This window comes from Pinus tabuliformis, chromosome 1_1 (genome assembly GCF_031772625.1).
Source record: "Pinus tabuliformis cultivar Carrire ecotype Pingquan chromosome 1_1, CPIR1, whole genome shotgun sequence".
Classification (NCBI taxonomy): Eukaryota; Viridiplantae; Streptophyta; class Pinopsida; order Pinales; family Pinaceae; genus Pinus; species Pinus tabuliformis.
This window is the reverse complement of record NC_142297.1, coordinates 518,709,002-518,725,866: the sequence shown is the minus strand read 5'-3', so window position 1 is coordinate 518,725,866 and position 16,865 is coordinate 518,709,002. Positions and strand designations below refer to the sequence as shown.

The 16,865-nt window shown below is 40.0% G+C and overlaps 1 protein-coding gene across 1 annotated transcript; it reads left to right on the top strand.

Annotated features, from left to right (window-relative positions):
• The first annotated feature begins 8,241 nt into the window (after window positions 1–8,241).
• LOC149214065 (disease resistance protein Roq1-like) lies at window positions 8,242–8,961 on the top strand. The gene has a single exon (XM_089389286.1). It carries the CDS (start codon window positions 8,242–8,244, stop codon window positions 8,959–8,961), a length of 720 nt encoding a protein of 239 aa, XP_089245412.1.
• The last annotated feature ends 7,904 nt before the right edge of the window (window positions 8,962–16,865 follow it).

The following is a 16,865-nucleotide window of genomic DNA, read 5'->3' as shown; positions in this document are numbered from 1 at the left end:
AGGCAGGGGGAACTTGTTTTTTAGAATGATTTTGATCAACACCATGTAATCTATACACATTCACCAAGTCCCATCCTTCTTTGTAACAATGACGATGGGTGACCCACATGGTGATGTACTCAGTTGAAACCTTGTTCCAGTAGTTATGACAACTATTTCTTCACATCACTTGCTTCTATAACAAACTATCTATACAACCCAATTTTTGGAAATGGGGAGTTTGGAAATAGCTAGATCTCATTATCCATTTCCTTCTTGGGTGGTATCCCTTTAGGTTCTTGGAACAAATCCTTATATTCCTATAACAACATTTCTAGTTGCTATTTTTGTTTCTTAGTACACCCCTACAAGGATGCATTTTCTCTCATTAAATCTTATACAAAGTAAATTTCTCTTAAAAATAGTAAAACATACTTCTTGCTAGATTTGATTAGTTTCTTGGCTTGATTGGTACTTACCAAAGAAAATTTCGACTTCCATTTGTGCGGGTTTACAGTGAACTATTTTCCATCATTGACAAAGCAATATTGTTGGCTCTCTGCATGAATATTGCATCCTTCATGTACATTCAGGGACTCCCAAACACCACCCCACATACATCAAGGGGAAATACATCTAGTTCTACTTCATCAATAAAGTTGGCATTGATAGAAAATCTAATTTTGCACTTTTTGGTTACCTTTATTTATGCATCATTATTTACTCAACCCAATGGATATGTGCTTGGATGATCACAAACATACAATCGAAATTCGCTAACCATCTCTGCTACAATGAGATTCACCTACAATCCAGGGTCAAACAAAGCATCAATCGAGGTCTTTTTAACTTGTATGTGTATATGGAAGAGCCTGGCCTTTTCATTCTCCTCATGTTTCTAAAGGAAATTCAAATTCAACTCCTTTTCCATTAATGTACAAACGATATTCTCATCCACATCCAAGCTTCTTTCAACCTAGTTGTAGAATTAGTCGCCATGAGATTCTTCTTCTTCTTATCTTTCTTTTTGTTCTTCGGGTTAAGCTCTAGATGTGGCATCCAACACTTTTCCTTTGTATGACCATCATTCTTTGGATCTTTGCGCTGGTGTGTTTTGGTCGCCATATTTGTATCTTTTCCCTCTTTCCATTTCTTCTTCCCCTCCTTGGAAGTGTCCTAGTGTTCCTTTTTCTTTGATCCACTTGATTTCCCTTTCTTTAAGCCTATGTTCTCCAGGTATTGTGCCTATATGCAAGCCTCATCCATGAATCTGGCTTGAAAAACATAATTGGCTTCCACAGATTGTTGTATAGACCCCCCAAATACTTGAGGATTACATTTGGGTTCTTTTGGGAGATACTCAACATTATGGCCATATTTCTAAATTTTGTGGTGTACTCTTATACACTCTACCCATGCTTCTTCATGAAGTATGCCATCAGATCCACTGGTCTTATACATAACTGATAGGGTAAAATTGTGACTTTATGAGGGTTTTAAAATCCTCCCACTTAGTCACCGGAGGATATCCCTCCAACCTCAAGGTATCTATGTTGTTTCTCCACTAGGTCAAGGAATGACCCTCTAATTTTAGTTGTGCAAATGAAATCTTCTATTATTCCTCTATATGATCAACATTGAAATAAACTTCTATTTTTTACGCAGTGATTTAGCTTCAAAGAATTGATCTCACCTTGATACAAATTTATATCAAACTTTGCTTCCATTTTGAATAGACATTGTTAATGGTTCACGACATTCAAATTGGGTTGATCCTTTTTGGGTTGTTTTTTGGGCTCATTCTCAGTTTCTTCCTGATCTCCTTATTTCCTCTCTAATCAGACCTCTGATGTAGAACCCCCATCTTCTTTGAATAGTTCGAGCTTATTAGTCAAGGCCTCCATAAATAAGTTTCACGTTACAGTTTATATATGCAACTTGTGCTTCTAGCCACAAAAACCTCTCCTCTATATGATCAGGAGGGTTATTCACAGATTCATTATCCATGACTAGGGTATTACCACTTTTGGCTTACTTGATCTAGATCCTCTATAAATATCCACAATATACCCAAAGAAACATACTCTGATACCTGTATGATCAATAAATCGCCATGGCTATTCCACTCAATAGTTCATCACAAAAAGGTTGATAAAATTATACTTAAAAATATGAAATGTACACTACGAGAGTATTTCTCTTTATATTTCTAGATCTATAAATTATTGTTTATTGTGGATGAATACAAATTATAATTATGCAAAGAATATAAAATAGTGAAATAAAAACTCACAAACCATAATTGACACAAGAAATAACGCATGTAACCTTTTAGGGAGGAAACCTAGCTCGAAGGTGAGGTCGTTCTACTCACTTTCTCTTTATAGAAAATGGTTGCAAGTATAAAGAAGTAATGTCTATGTCCTATGGGTTACTAAATTGTACAAATCTTCTATGTGTGCTCTCTCCCAATCCCTCTTAGCTATTATGCTCATTTATGGAGAAAAATGCACTCGAAAAGAATGGGACCCCTTTCCCTCCTAGTGGCTCAGTGATAACATAGCTTGATAGCCTACTGGTGATTACATTTGACTCCAAATATTAACTAAATTTACAATATTGACTCTTATATAGAATTCTTCGTCATGATCATGTGGCTAACCTCTTTTCCTCTGATATGCATTCAAGGTCGATCTTGTGTTAGCAAAAAATGAAATGTCGTTATGTCATGGTAAGATCAGAAGCCTCCCAAAAGTTGTCTCCGCTATCAACGACAAATAATCATTTGACTGGACTGTGTAGAATGGGTTGTTCGCATCCCTCGATGCCCATATTAATGACCACTATATCATTTTCCTTTAGTTGAAGTTCCTCTTTGATAAATTTGGTGGTGTTTACAAATAAATTTGTTGATGTTGATAAATATTGATTCTATCCAGCATCCACTGGGATACCTCGAGAGTGACCTTGGTCATTAAAGACGAGGAGCTTTCGTCTTTAATTTTTCCTGTTAATCGAAGCCCTTAGAGGGCTTCTTCAGCTAGTGGGAATTGAACTCAAAGCCATGAATCTCGGTGAAGTCACAGGGATATATGAGCATGAACCATGTGAGGTTGTTGTTGAATCGATCTTGGAAGCCAACATCTAGGAAAGAATATGTGTTCTATCTTCCACATCCCGAGTGAATCTGAGGCGTATCCTCTCCTAAAATTCTCGAGTCATCCAACTTATCTATGAGATTCCCTTTCACTCAGCATGGAGCAACTTCTCCAACACATTTCATTTGATGCTAGGAATTCTCCCCTTATTATTGCCCACCTATAATACACATGACAAATGGTTGCCCATATGAATGCACCATGTTCATCTCACTATGTGTGTGAATGTCTTGCTTTGATTTTGAAACTTAAATTGATATGACGATGTGAGTTGCATCACGAAATAGCTTTGCTTGGGCCTTTGAGAGATTCAATAAATGAGTCCTTCTCCACTTCCATGATGAGATTGGTCATTAGTGAACAAGTAAGTAGCAATATATACTACGCAATTTCCACACTGCCTTGCTTCTGGTTTACACTTTGACAACAACACGGTTCAATACTTTCAACTGAGAACTTTTGCTTACACTCCAAATTTACACACAAAAATTAGATCTAGATATAGAACAAAAAAAAAACACACATGGAAATCTTCACAAAAACAATACACAATCCACTCTCATATACTAATCTACTTATATAGAGGAGGATTAAATATCATAGTTGTATATCTTCCCGGCTCTCCCATGAGGGAGTTACATTAGAACTGACTTTGATACCAAATAAATTTTTTGAGTAGCAAACATGGTATACAAATTAAACACAAAAACAATATTCATATATTACATTAGAAAACCAAAATACATCCCAACTATATAGTGCTTATGAGATCCAACAAATTCCAAAGTAAGAAATTATTGTTGAGAGAATATCTCAACAACCCAATCCAACCAACAAACTCAATCTACTAATATACTATTGTAAGTTTTAATTCTAAGTTGCAAACTCCTTTTTGAAAAAAAACTTACATATCATAACATTAAATAACTCTTAGCACTTAATAAATCCAAAATTAAAATAAATCTAGACCAGTTAAGAAGAAAATAATATTTTAGATTCAAAATTAAAATAAAACTAGGCTAATTTTAAAAAAAAATTATTCTAGCTGTGTAATTCAAGACTTGCATTTTTTAAACTAATTTACAACTGACATAAAATTACCAAATATGCATTACGCCACAACAAAAGCCATAGAAAAGAAATATGAAAATGCACGACAGCTGTGATATTCCAACCTGAGTGAGCCCAACTTCAAGAAGGTGTTACACGCGTAGTCAATTATTGACCAGCACATATTCGTCTGATTGCGGAATATCCAGAGAATCAGAAATATACATAAAGTCAACGGCTCCTGATTGCGGAATATCCAGAGAATCAGAAATCTACATAAAGTTGGGGGCTTTAGCAGGTTAAGTAGTCTCTACATCTATAAATAAGAGCGATACGAGTACCCGAGGCATAAAACTAGGCTTGGAAGATTGCACGCGTTAGATAGACGAGACAGGAAATACCTTCCATAGACTTGTACCCGAGGCATAACACAGAGTAGTGGTTTGGAAGGTTGTACGCTTTAGATTGAGGAGACCGGAAATACCTTCTACTTCTCGATCTGGCTATCTAAATCTTCTATCATCTTATTTGTCTGTATCCCATTAATTAATGGCCGATGTAACAAACCTCCCTCGTCATCTCACAGTCACTCCCTCCTCTACCTCCACTTCTATGGCTGCATCTCCCAGCACCAGTTCCCATTCCAATTACGAAGTGTTTATAAATCACGGCGGGCCCGATGTGAAGAATACTTTAGCCAGCCATCTCTACTAAAGTCTTTGTGACCGTGGCTTTAGAGTCTTTCTTGACGGAGAGGAAATTTTAAGATCTATTGCAACCTCTTCTGTTCATATAGTCATTTTCTCTCTAAAATAGGAGGAATCTGTTTATATAGCCATTTTCTCTCCAGGATAAGCGGAATCGAGATAATCTATAAATTCCTGAAGATGCAAGAGTCAAATGATACTATTATTCCATTTTTTTTGTAATGTGAAGCCTTCTTGATCTACGGATTAGGATGGATGTTATATACCTAGGGGGGATAATATGGGGTACCAAGGGAGGTACCCAAGGTAATAATGTAATAATGGGATGGGCCATAGTAATAAATAAGGTGGTTAACCCATGTCATGTAAGGGACCACAAGTAGTTAATAATAATGTAATGGGCCCATGGTATTAGTTGATGGTATGAGGAAACCATGGTAATGATGTATGGTATTGTATGTATGAGGCCTATATAAAGGCTAGAGACTCCACATATGGATATGAAGAGAAGTATTCTTGTATGAACAGGCATATGGCTTGTGGAGTGTTCTCCTTCCTTAAGGAGTGAATATATGGTGTTGCCCTACCATAAGGGTTTTGATAATAAAGAAGAATTTCTATCTATTTTGATCTTGTTATTCTTGGGTTATTTCTATTCTCATATATCTTTTGGATCAGATGTACAACAAGTGGTATCAGAGCTACAACAATTGGTATCAGAGCACTTTCTTGGGCACAAAAGTGGAGAATTTTTTTTTTTTCATTTTTGCAGGGTTTCTGGGGCGGCGAGTTTGCAGATCAGATATGGACGTCCTGGAACAAGATCTGAAAAATCCAATTGCAGATCTGTATTCCTTGTGAAAAAATACCCAAATTCAAAAAAAAAATCAGCTGAATCGGAGCCCGGATGAAGGAGATATCACTGATCTAAAAATCAGTGGGGTTGTAGACAATTTTCAGGGCAGCGACTTTGCGGCGCAGATCTAGACGTCCTGGTACAAGATCTGGAAAATCTAATTGCATATCTGGATTCTTTGGGAAAAAATACCCAACTTCAAAAAAAAAATCAGTCGAATCGGAGTCCGGATGAGGGAGATATCGTTGATTTAAAATCAGCACTTTTTGCAGAAATTTTGGGTGACGGCGGGAGAGTAGCAGCGCAGATCTAGAATTCTAGTGCCTGGATCAGGATTTCTATCACATGGGCAGATGCAGAATGATTGCTCCATTTCTAAAAATAGGTCATAATAAGGATTCTGAGCAATATTGACGAAACTGTGACAATTACACATTTTCGCCAAGTAAGTGAATTTTTTCCAAACCATTCATGGCTTCTAGCAAGGATCTATATTTTACAGGAAAAGATGATGGTCCTACTATTGAAGAATTCATACAAATATACAAGTCCAAATTTGGGACAACAGGTTGTTTTTGGAAGTTTCAAATGCTGTCTAACTTTAGAGGTGAGGCTCAAAAATGGAAATTATTACTTGACTACGACTGGTTGAACAAAATTTCAGATGCAGAATTTGAAAAAGTCTTTTTGGACAAATGGTCTCGGGCTAGGAAAAAGGAGAATGAGACACATAAGGGGTTAATTCCTACAGGTATATCCTTATTGCAGATTCATGGATTGCTTCAGAAAGAGAAGATCATTGTTTATATCAATCCTAGTTGTAAACGTAATTTTATCAATGTTGCAAGTCCCAGCAAAACAAATTGCACATACACAGGATGATGATAAGGATGTTCAAATCTATAAGGATTTGAAACTTTCTATGGATAAGTATGTGTTTCATGGTGAATTTTATGCTTCAGAGATGGATAATATCGATGTTGTTTTGGGATATCCTTGGATGGAATCTGTGGGTACTATCAATATTAATGTGCAGAAGAAATTCTTGAAGCTATGGTATAAAAAGAAGAAAATTACATTACAGGATATTTCCATCCATAAACAGGTAGAGTCCACGGAGGTTGACGCACAAGATGTTATAGGGATTGACACATCAGATGATGAGCAGTTGATGGTCGACAATCAAACACAAACAGAGGCTGAAGCAGAAAAGGTTACAGGTGATGATACATCAGAGGAGGGCTCAGTGGTTGAAGTCATATTGAAAAAGAAGACACCACAACAGGCACCACAGCAGGGTGAAGTTAAGCAAAAGCCATCGTGGGTTAAAACTTCAACATATCATCACCCACATCACCCCGCAAGACAATCAAGATGGAAACCAAGTAGTCACATGACGGATAGCGAGGAGAGAAGATCCACCCACTACACATCAACACAGAAGAGCTGCCACGGTCAACTTCCATCTCAAGCGAGCGAGGCACCAGCGAGATCGAGGGTTCACCTTTCTCTTGGATGGCTAGATGCACGTGCATGGTACCAGTGGACTACTCTTTTGAGTAGATCTTATTATTTGTGTTCTTCCCATGCTTCGGGGACAAAACATGCTTAGCGGGGTGGAATGTTATATACCTAGGGGGATAATATGGGGTACCAAGGGAGGTACCCAAGGTAATAATGTAATAATGGGATGGGCCATAGTAATAAATAAGGTGGTTAACCCATGTCATGTAAGGGACCACAAGTAGTTAATAATAATGTAATGGGCCCATGGTATTAGTTGATGGTATGAGGAAACCATGGTAATGATGCATGGTATTGTATGTATGAGGCCTATATAAAGGCTAGAGACTCCACATATGGATATGAAGAGAAGTATTCTTGTATGAACAGGCATATGGCTTGTGGAGTGTTCTCTTTTCTTAAGGAGTGAATGTATGGTGTTGCCCTACCATAAGAGTTTTGATAATAAAGAAGAATTTCTATCTATTTTGATCTTGTTATTCTTGGGTTATTTCTATTCTCATATATCTTTTGGATCAGATCTACAACAAGTGGTATCAGAGCTACAACAATGGACCAGGGGACTGATAGATCGAATCTTGAAATTTCTTTGGTGCCCGTTGGGTTTCATCCTGAGATTTCTTGGGTTCTAAGGGACAAACAATGGAGTCTATGATAAAGCCTTCCGAAATCATGTAAAGAAAATGAGATGCAGCCAAGAAACAATTGAAGGTTGGAAAAAAGCACTGTCTGACGTTTCAACATTAACCGGCTTGGAGCTGGAGGCGTATAATCGGTTAGAACTTTTAGTATCACTGTCTATTATAGTTTTTCGTGTTAGAACTTTTAGTACTCATTTCTGGTTTGTTTTGTTGTGATTAACCAGCGACGAAGACGAGCTCGTGAATGGGGTAGTTCAAGTGGTGGAAGAAAATGTTAGAAAACCGTTTTTGTATGTGGCAAGCTACAATATTTTGAGAAAACAGTGATGCTGCAGCAGCGACACGGCGGGAAGGCCAAGGTTGTGAGGCTTGTGGGTTCTGGTGGTGTATGGAAGACAACCTTGGCTTTAGAGTTCTTTAACCGCAACAGGTCAGCCTACCATCAATCTTGTTTTCTGGGAGATGTGAGAGTCGAAACTTCTTCGCTTACCTTGCAGAATAAACTCCACCAAGGTTTGACTTCACAGGATCTGAGAGTAAGTAACATTGCTGAAGGTATATCGGTGCTTTCTCGTCGTCTCGTGGGTTTTAAAGCTCTCGTAATTTTGGATGATATCGATGATGCCGAGCGGTTAAAAGCATTGTTTTCACCTCTGAAGGAGGCCCTTAGTTCTGATAGCTTAATCTTACTTACATCTCGCAATAGGGATTTTCTTTCAAGTAACGGAGTCTCTTCCATTTACAAGCTGTCAGGGCTCGACAGAGAACAGTCACAAAGCCTTTTTTGCATGCATGCCTTTCAAGAGCCTCAGCCTGGTGCCGGATTTGAAGAAGTGGTTACAAAGTTCTTGGATGCGTGTGATGGATTGCCGTTATCTCTCGAAGTGCTCGTGGGGCAACTTTATCAAAAAGACTTAGAGTACTGGGAAGCCGAATTGCTGAAAATATCAGATTTAGTACTTCCTTCAGATATACAAAGAAGTCTAAAAATTAGCTACGATTATCTTGATCGCCAGGAAAGAGAGATATTGCCTGTTTCTTCATAGAAGAAGATAAAGATCTGGTCATAAAAATATGTGATGGATCTGGTTGGAAACGAAGGTTGAATCTTCAGAACTTGTCATGGCGGAAAAAGTCATTTGGGCTGACACAACTGACCTCCCTAGGAGTATAAACTCGCTAGCGACAAACAAGACAAAATGGAGTGATCTTTCTCTAAATCTACCTTTTACAACATGAAAAGTACAAGTGTTTAGGCTTACCTTATTCCAAAACGCTGTTGTTGTAGTCCGTTCTTGGCAATCCGGATGAGCTCTTCCTTCAAGTCAATTCCTGCAACCACAAACAATCAAACAATTACCGAGCACTTGTATTTCATATAATAAAACATAGATTCAACATGCAGACCAAGGAACACATGAAATAACTCATTAACACAAGCTATTGAGAAAAATAAACCAGTTTGTATTAATAACGAAACAAAGAAACTCTTACAACCTGGCCTTGGTGTTGTGCAAGTTCCTCCCAGGGTCCATCAAGTGTTTTCCTCTACTTTGACAAAGCTCACCCACTTCCAAGTAGAATCATGTAAAGACAATCTCTCCTCACAAAGGTTCTAATGGAAGACCTAAATCCTGCAGCATTTACCCAAAGAAAATGTATAGCTCCAACCTCCTCTCCTTTTGGCTCAATGCCTTTATTTATAGTGCTGTAAAGAGGTTATTCAGGTCCACTATCAATGGGATCATCCCCCTCTATGGGTGGGATAGCTCCCTTATTGATGGGATAAGTCCCCTCTTAATAGAGATACATGAACCAACTGGAGGCGCATCCATTTCATCAAACTGACCTCTAGAATGTTCTAGAAGTAACCACAAGTAACTTTTTCAAGATAAAACTTGCGCATTTTGCCTTTTACAGAAGGACGCACCTGTCCTTTAACATACAGAGCGTCCATGGACGCAGTTTTTGTGAACATGACCTGCGTCCCCGCAGGTAAGGCTAGAGAGAACCTGCGACCCCAGAGATAAACATAGTTTTTACAAGACTTTCTCTCTTCTTTGAGTTTGAGATGGATAACAGAGGCATAAGACTTGCCTAAGAGGGTAGCATGACTGTTGATTTGAGCCATACTAACTGTAAGTAGTCAAGGTGACATTTTTTAGTGTAACAGATTGCCCCCTAAAGTGCGAAGCCTGGAATAGATTGGTGTTTTATAATTCTAGGAAGGGTGAAGCGCTTTATCATTTCAAGGATTGACTTGTGGATGACCTGGTTGGAACCTGCAATTTTCAACACAAAATACATGTATAAGATTATATCATCACTGAGGTAGGCATTCCCATACTCAGATTCAAAACTTTAACTAATGGACTAACTATTCTGATACAGGAATGATCTTGCAGTACATCATTTTTATAGACTTTTGTAGACACAGTATGGACGCAGCCATCTGTTTATGATTAGTCTACATAGACAATGAATACAAAACTCCTCGCAGCCTGGATGGTAGAAACTAGATCCAGGGTCTTCACTTCTACTTCCCGAATTGGTACGATTCTAAACATGTGATTAAATGATTTGATGTCGAACATGTTAGAAACCACTTGATTACCAGTCGATGATGTGAACTGTTAACAAGCATGAGAGAGACCACCAGTAATGTCAATGGTTCTCAAAGTACCAAGCACAACCCGTGAAATGTGAATAGATGTTTTGATGTCGAACACTTCACGGAATCCTTTGATCGAAAGTCAATGATGTAAACTGTCGTCAAAGGCGAGAAACCTGCCATTGATGCATGCAGACTTCAAGGTACTGTCGATTCCTAAGTCATCTTTCTAGATAATGTGTCGATGTCGATAGAAAGCGACTCGTTGCAGGCAAGCCTGCAACACGAAATCATTGTTCAAGTTGAAGAAATGTTGCTGTAAGGACTGACTCAGGGATGGTCAAATGGATGATAAGTATTTTGCAGATGAAAGTTTTGCTTGCAGACCTCTTGAACACATAACGACACAACAGATGGTTTGGTGACGAATAACTCAAAGTTGATCCCTGAACCCGGTTAAAGATTTTCAAAGTGATTTGGTCAACTGTGAGGTAAAAGATTTCCCAACCCAGGTGAATGCAAAAGTGTCGTGTTCAAGAGTGGTAATAAAGTTTCGTTTGAGACAAAAGGTGACAAATAGGTTCATTCTTCTCTCTTTTCCCCCACCATTTCTGGCAAGTACCTCTTTATTTTTAACAAGCTTGAGGAGGATAACATATGCTTGGTTATAAGCTCATCCTTCGGACGAGTCCAACCTAGTTTAAATTCGAACCCTAGGAAGGAGTGGTTCGTTCCTGTTTGTAATTGAACAGGTCCTTTACTGTAAAAGTTTAACGAGCCCAGTATAGGAGAAACTCGGCGTTTTTCATTTTTAGAGAGTCTGAAAAACTTAAGGAAACTCCACGTTGAACTTTTTCGTAAATTTGTGTCCCTCAAGCCCGAAAAAGTATAAAATAATACCTGGGGGAACCGCTTGATCTTGCGACCAAGGAGTACTTTCATAATAGTGTCGTTGACCTGAAAAGTAAAAAGCGATCAAAGACACGTCGTTTTATTTCCTTATCGAGTTTGAAACGACAAAAACCCGGCAATCTTTTCCTGATTTTACGGTCAGAAAAGAGCTAAAAGGGGACCGTCTTTTAATTCCGTTTTAACGAGTGTAAAAGAAACACTCGGCGATCTTTTCATGTTTTAGGAGTCAGAAAAGGGCTTAAAAGATGACTCTGATATTTTTATTTGTGAAAATTACAATTTCCCTCGAAATCCCTTTGCCCTGCACAAAAGCGACACATTACTCATACCTGTTTAAAATAGGCAAAAATACGTCGAAAAACATCTTTTCATGGTAAAAAATGAACTAATTCATCCAAAAAACCTATAAAAAGACCTTTTACCATGTCATTTTTACCGTTTGACTTTGGAGGTTGAAAAAGGAGCTTTTGACAAGAAACTTCCCGTGGTCGCTGCGGAAAATCTGACCGTCGGAATCGAACGCCGCTTCACCCAGGTATTTTACACATCCTACTCTGCATTTCTATCCGTTTAGAATTAAGTTTTAGGTCTCTGTTTCATTTTTTGGGGGGGTTTTGGGTTTAAAATGCGCCTCTCGGCGGACGCAGGTGCCCTTCGGGTGACCTGCGTCCCCCGACTTTTTCTCACACGGGAAAATGGTCGGGGGACGCAGCCCGCCTTCAGGCAAGCTGCGTCCGGACGCCCTGTGCTACAAAGCCGGGGTGCGTCCTCCGAGAATGCGCATTTGAAAACCCCAACTCCCTCAAAAAACCACCAAATTTCTTCAAATCAATTTCTAATTGTCTTTTTTGATATGCAGGGCATTAATCATGTTAGACTGGAGAGAGAGAGAGCACGTAGAGGAAGATGAAGCTGCAATAAACCACCAACCCTCTCTGGATGCCTTAAGAACATGCGGGTTGTACAAATATTGGACCATACCGGGCATGAGGGGCCAGGTAAGATTCTTGGAATGGCTGGTTGAGCGATGGAACGTTCAAGATCAATGTTTTTACATAGGAGGGCACCAGCTCGAGATAGAGCCCTCGGATGTATACTTTCTTACTGGCTTGCCAAACAGAGGTGAGCAACTCAATCTTGCGGGGACCAGGCCGGGTGGCCAATCCCTTGATGATCTCCGCGAGGAGTGGTGCAGACCCGGGACTCGCCATAAAAAAGGCGTAGAGATAAAACACATCGCTCTGCCGGAACTTAGAGTCATTGCATTCACGGTTACCAGAATTTGCGGCGCGGCCGCTTTACACATTGCTTCCGGATCCCAAATGCGGATGGCAGTTGACTGTTACCAAGGCACCATCTTCAACTGGTGTGAAGCTGTGTCGGCTCATATGAAGAGCCAACTGACCAAGGCAAAGAACGGACGACTAAAGACTTTTGGATATGGGCCTATAGTCGTGAGCTTTGCCTTGGAGAGAGTTCCAATGCTGATCCCTCAGCAACTCACTGTTGATGATTTGGGTCCTCAGCAGCCAAAGCTGATTCGATGGGTTGCGGTGATGGCCCGGCATCCTGACGAGGGCGCGGCAGTGGTTCGATTCTCAGACAGTTACTTTGACTGGTTAGAGGGCCAGCTTTTTGTGATACAAGACTTTCCATATGCCGGAATGGATTTCAGAGGTGATCCGGACATGGTTCTTCCACAGGGAGAACAATGGGACGACAGAGGTACTTTTATTTTCACAAGTTTTCTAGTTATGTATTTTTTTATTTTTCATATATATCGTCTCAAACTAATAGTAAAATTTTCAAAATGCAGATGTTGGCCCACAGCGTCCAGCCAATCTCCGGCCTTATGATAGACGACATCCAGCTGCACCGGCACCGGCCCCACAGGACGCAGCTGCAGACGTACTAGCTGAGTTGGAGCATGATCTAGAGCGTCTCACGGTAGACATACCTGAGACTACTATGGACGACATTCCTATCAGGCTTCAGCGTTTTGTAGTTGCAGTCCCTGGACCGTTTAGGAGATTTCTGCGTAAGGTAGCCCGCGCAGTGGTGTCGTACAGAGAGCACCACCAGTGATTGACTAGTCACTTTTTGTAGTCACATGTGACATTTTTGACTTTTTGTACTATCATTTTGCCGATCATAAGGTGTTTTCAACCTATGATCGAAGACGATGTATATATTTTTTGGACACACTTCTATCTATATATATCACTATTACCGGCTTATCTTGTTTAACATGTATGATGAAATGTCTTTAAATTTACTTGCATGATTATTATAAATGTCTGTCCAACACTCGAGAAGCAATTGCATCTGCTAATGTATTCAGGGACCTTGGAATATGTTGATATTCAATGTAATCAAATTCACGTTCCAAGAGACGCACTCTCAAAAACAACCTTAACAACACAGGATTTCTAATGGCATAAACTCTATTAAGCTGTAATACAACAAGTTCAGAATCTAACCTCACAATCAAACGTCGAATTCCAAATGAAATAGATTCGGATAATAATTCAACCACTGCACTGTATTCTGCAATGTTATTCGTTGTTTGACCGAGGCTTACCCCATGCATAGAAACTAACTCGTCAGAGGGCGAATAGATAACCCAAGCTGCGGAAGAGATATTCCGTGTACTACGACAAGCACCATCAGCAAATCCAATGTATGTTTGGAGAGGCGTCGACATCTACAATATCAAGAGTAAAACCAAGATAAGCCAAAATAATGACGAAAAACCACACTCGCTAAGCTAAGCACACTGACTAAACTAACACACTTGCTAGCTAGAAAGAAAATCTAACCTATCTAAAAATTTCTCCATCCATCATTTTAAGCATAATACCTCTTTAGGTAAAGTCCATTTCTGGGTTTACCCAAAGAGTCCCCATCAAAATCAACTAACTCATAAGCCCCTTTTGCTAGCTTTCGCTTTACAATGTAGGGCCCATGCCACATGGGAACGAATTTTCCGGCACCTAGCTTATCGTTAGCTTGATCATATAATAGTACTAGGTCTCCTTCCGAAAAACTTCGAGGAGTTACATTTTTATCGTACTGAGCTTTCATTCGTTTTGCGTGAGTCTCGATAGCTAAAGTAGCGTCACGTCGAGTCTCATCTAATTTAGCCAAGTATAACAACCGTTTCTCCTCTTCGGAAGTAGCTGGAAGTAATTCGACAGCCATTTGAAGTGATGGGATTTCGCATTCAATAGGTAACACAGCTTCTAAGCCATAAACTAGCTGGAAAGGGGTGAAACCTGTTGAATTTTTCACTGAAGTTCGATATGCCCATAGCGCCGAAAATAACATGTTATGCCAATTCGTTCGATGGATACCAATGATCCGTCGAATCATGATGACTAGAACTTTGTTGATTGACTCAACCAAACCGTTGGCTTGCGGATAATAAGGTGTAGAGCTATCGTGGCGCAAACCAAGCTGGCTTGTAAGCTCAGTCATCATGACATTTCGAAAATGGCTCCCATGGTCAGTAATGATTGCTTGTGGGACACCAAACCTAGTTATGATATGATTGAATACGAAAACTGCAGCTGTCTTGCCGCTTGCGTCGAATGTAGGCATCGCCTCGGCCCACTTAGTAAAATAATCAACCGCGAGGATGATATACGCATGCCCCCCGGCCGAGTGAGGGTTACAAGTAATAAAGTCAATACCCCATTTGGCGAATGGACCAGCGGCAATTATAGGGTGGAGAGGAGCAGGTGGAGCGCGCATCTTTCGATCAAACACTTGACAGTTGTGGCATTTTCTGACGGCAAGGATACAATCTTTAAACATAGACGGCCAGAAATAGCCAGCGCGCAACACCTTCTGAGCTGTGGCATACCCAGACATATGACCGCCACATGCTCCAGAGTGACAATCATTCAAAACTCTCTCAGCCTCTTCGTGAGTTAAACAACGTCGAAAAACTAAGTCTGCCCCCAGGCGATAAAGTGTATCTCCAATAATTCTGTATTGCTGGGATTGAAACCGAATTTTTCGACGGTCTTCCTTGGAAGCTTCAGGCCGAAAGGTTTGGGTTTGGAGATAGATGATTATATCCCCATACCACGGATCTACAGTGCTAATAAGAAACAAAGATTCGTCCGCAATGGACTCCTCTGCCACAGTCTCTGTGTCAGCACTCGGGAAATCACACATCAATTCCGCGAAGACTAAAGATTTCTTAGACTTGGACTTCTCAAACTCCAAGTCGAACTCTTGCAGGATGACGATCCATTTAGAGTACTTGCCCCCTAGCAGTTGTTTTGTCAAGATATAAATCATAGGGTTGCAATCCGAAATAACAGTAGTTTTGCGGAGAAGAATGTAGTGACGAAAACGCTGGACAGCTTGAACGGCTGCCAGGGCCAATTTCTCCACATGTGAATATTTTAACTCAGTTGGATTTAAGGTTCTGCTAAGGTAATATATCACATGCTCTGCCTTGAATTCATCTTCTTGAACTAACACCATTCCAATGGTGGAATGCGAAGCTGCGAGGTATAAGAAGTAGTCCTGGTTGTAGTTGGGAGGATGCAATAACGGTGCATGGGTCAACGCGTGTTTTAATGCATCAAAAGATTGTTGGGCAATCTCGTCCCAAAAGAATTGTACGTTCTGTTTCAACAACCGTGTAAAACCTTTAGTGACCTCGGCGTAGTTTGGGATGAATCGGCGTAAAAAGTTTGCTTTCCCTTGCAAACTTTGGAGTTGGCGCAAACTCGAAGGAGGAGGCAATTGGATGATAGCCTCGACTTTCGAGGGATCGACGCGAATGCCGGCTTTGGAAACAACAAATCCCAGCAATCGACCTGTTTCTATACAGAAAACACACTTGTGGGGATTCAACCGAATTCGATAATGCCTACACCTCATAAAGATTGCTCGTAAATGGACAAGGTGATCAGCTCGGTGTAAAGAATGAGCAGGCAAATCATCGAGATAGGGTTGCACAATGTGCTTGATGTCATGAAATGCATAAGACATGGCCCGTTGAAAAGTAGCGCCGGCATTCTTAAGCCCAAAAGGTAATTTGCAATAAGCAAATGTCCCCCATGGACAAATGAATGCCGTTTTTGGTTGGTCGGCAGGTAGAATATTGATTTGATTATAGCCTGAGAAACCATCCATGAAGGAAAACATCTCACTTCCGGCACAATCATCAATTATTTGATCGATATAAGGCGTAGGATAGTTGTCTTTTGGACAAGCTCGATTGATATCCCTATAGTCGATACAGATTCTTATTGTTCCTTGTTTTTTATTGACGGGAACAATATTCGATACCCAATCCGTTAACGGGATCGGATAAATGAAACCTGCTTTCAACAGCTTTTCGACTTCTGCTTTAATTGCAGCTGCTTTTCGAGGGTGAATCTGACGCAACCGTTGCCGAATGGGTTT

What these genes read in the sequence shown, in the direction of transcription:
- LOC149214065 (XM_089389286.1), top strand. Translation starts at nt 8,242, where the DNA reads ATGCTGCAGCAGCGACACGGCGGGAAGGCCAAGGTTGTGAGGCTTGTG.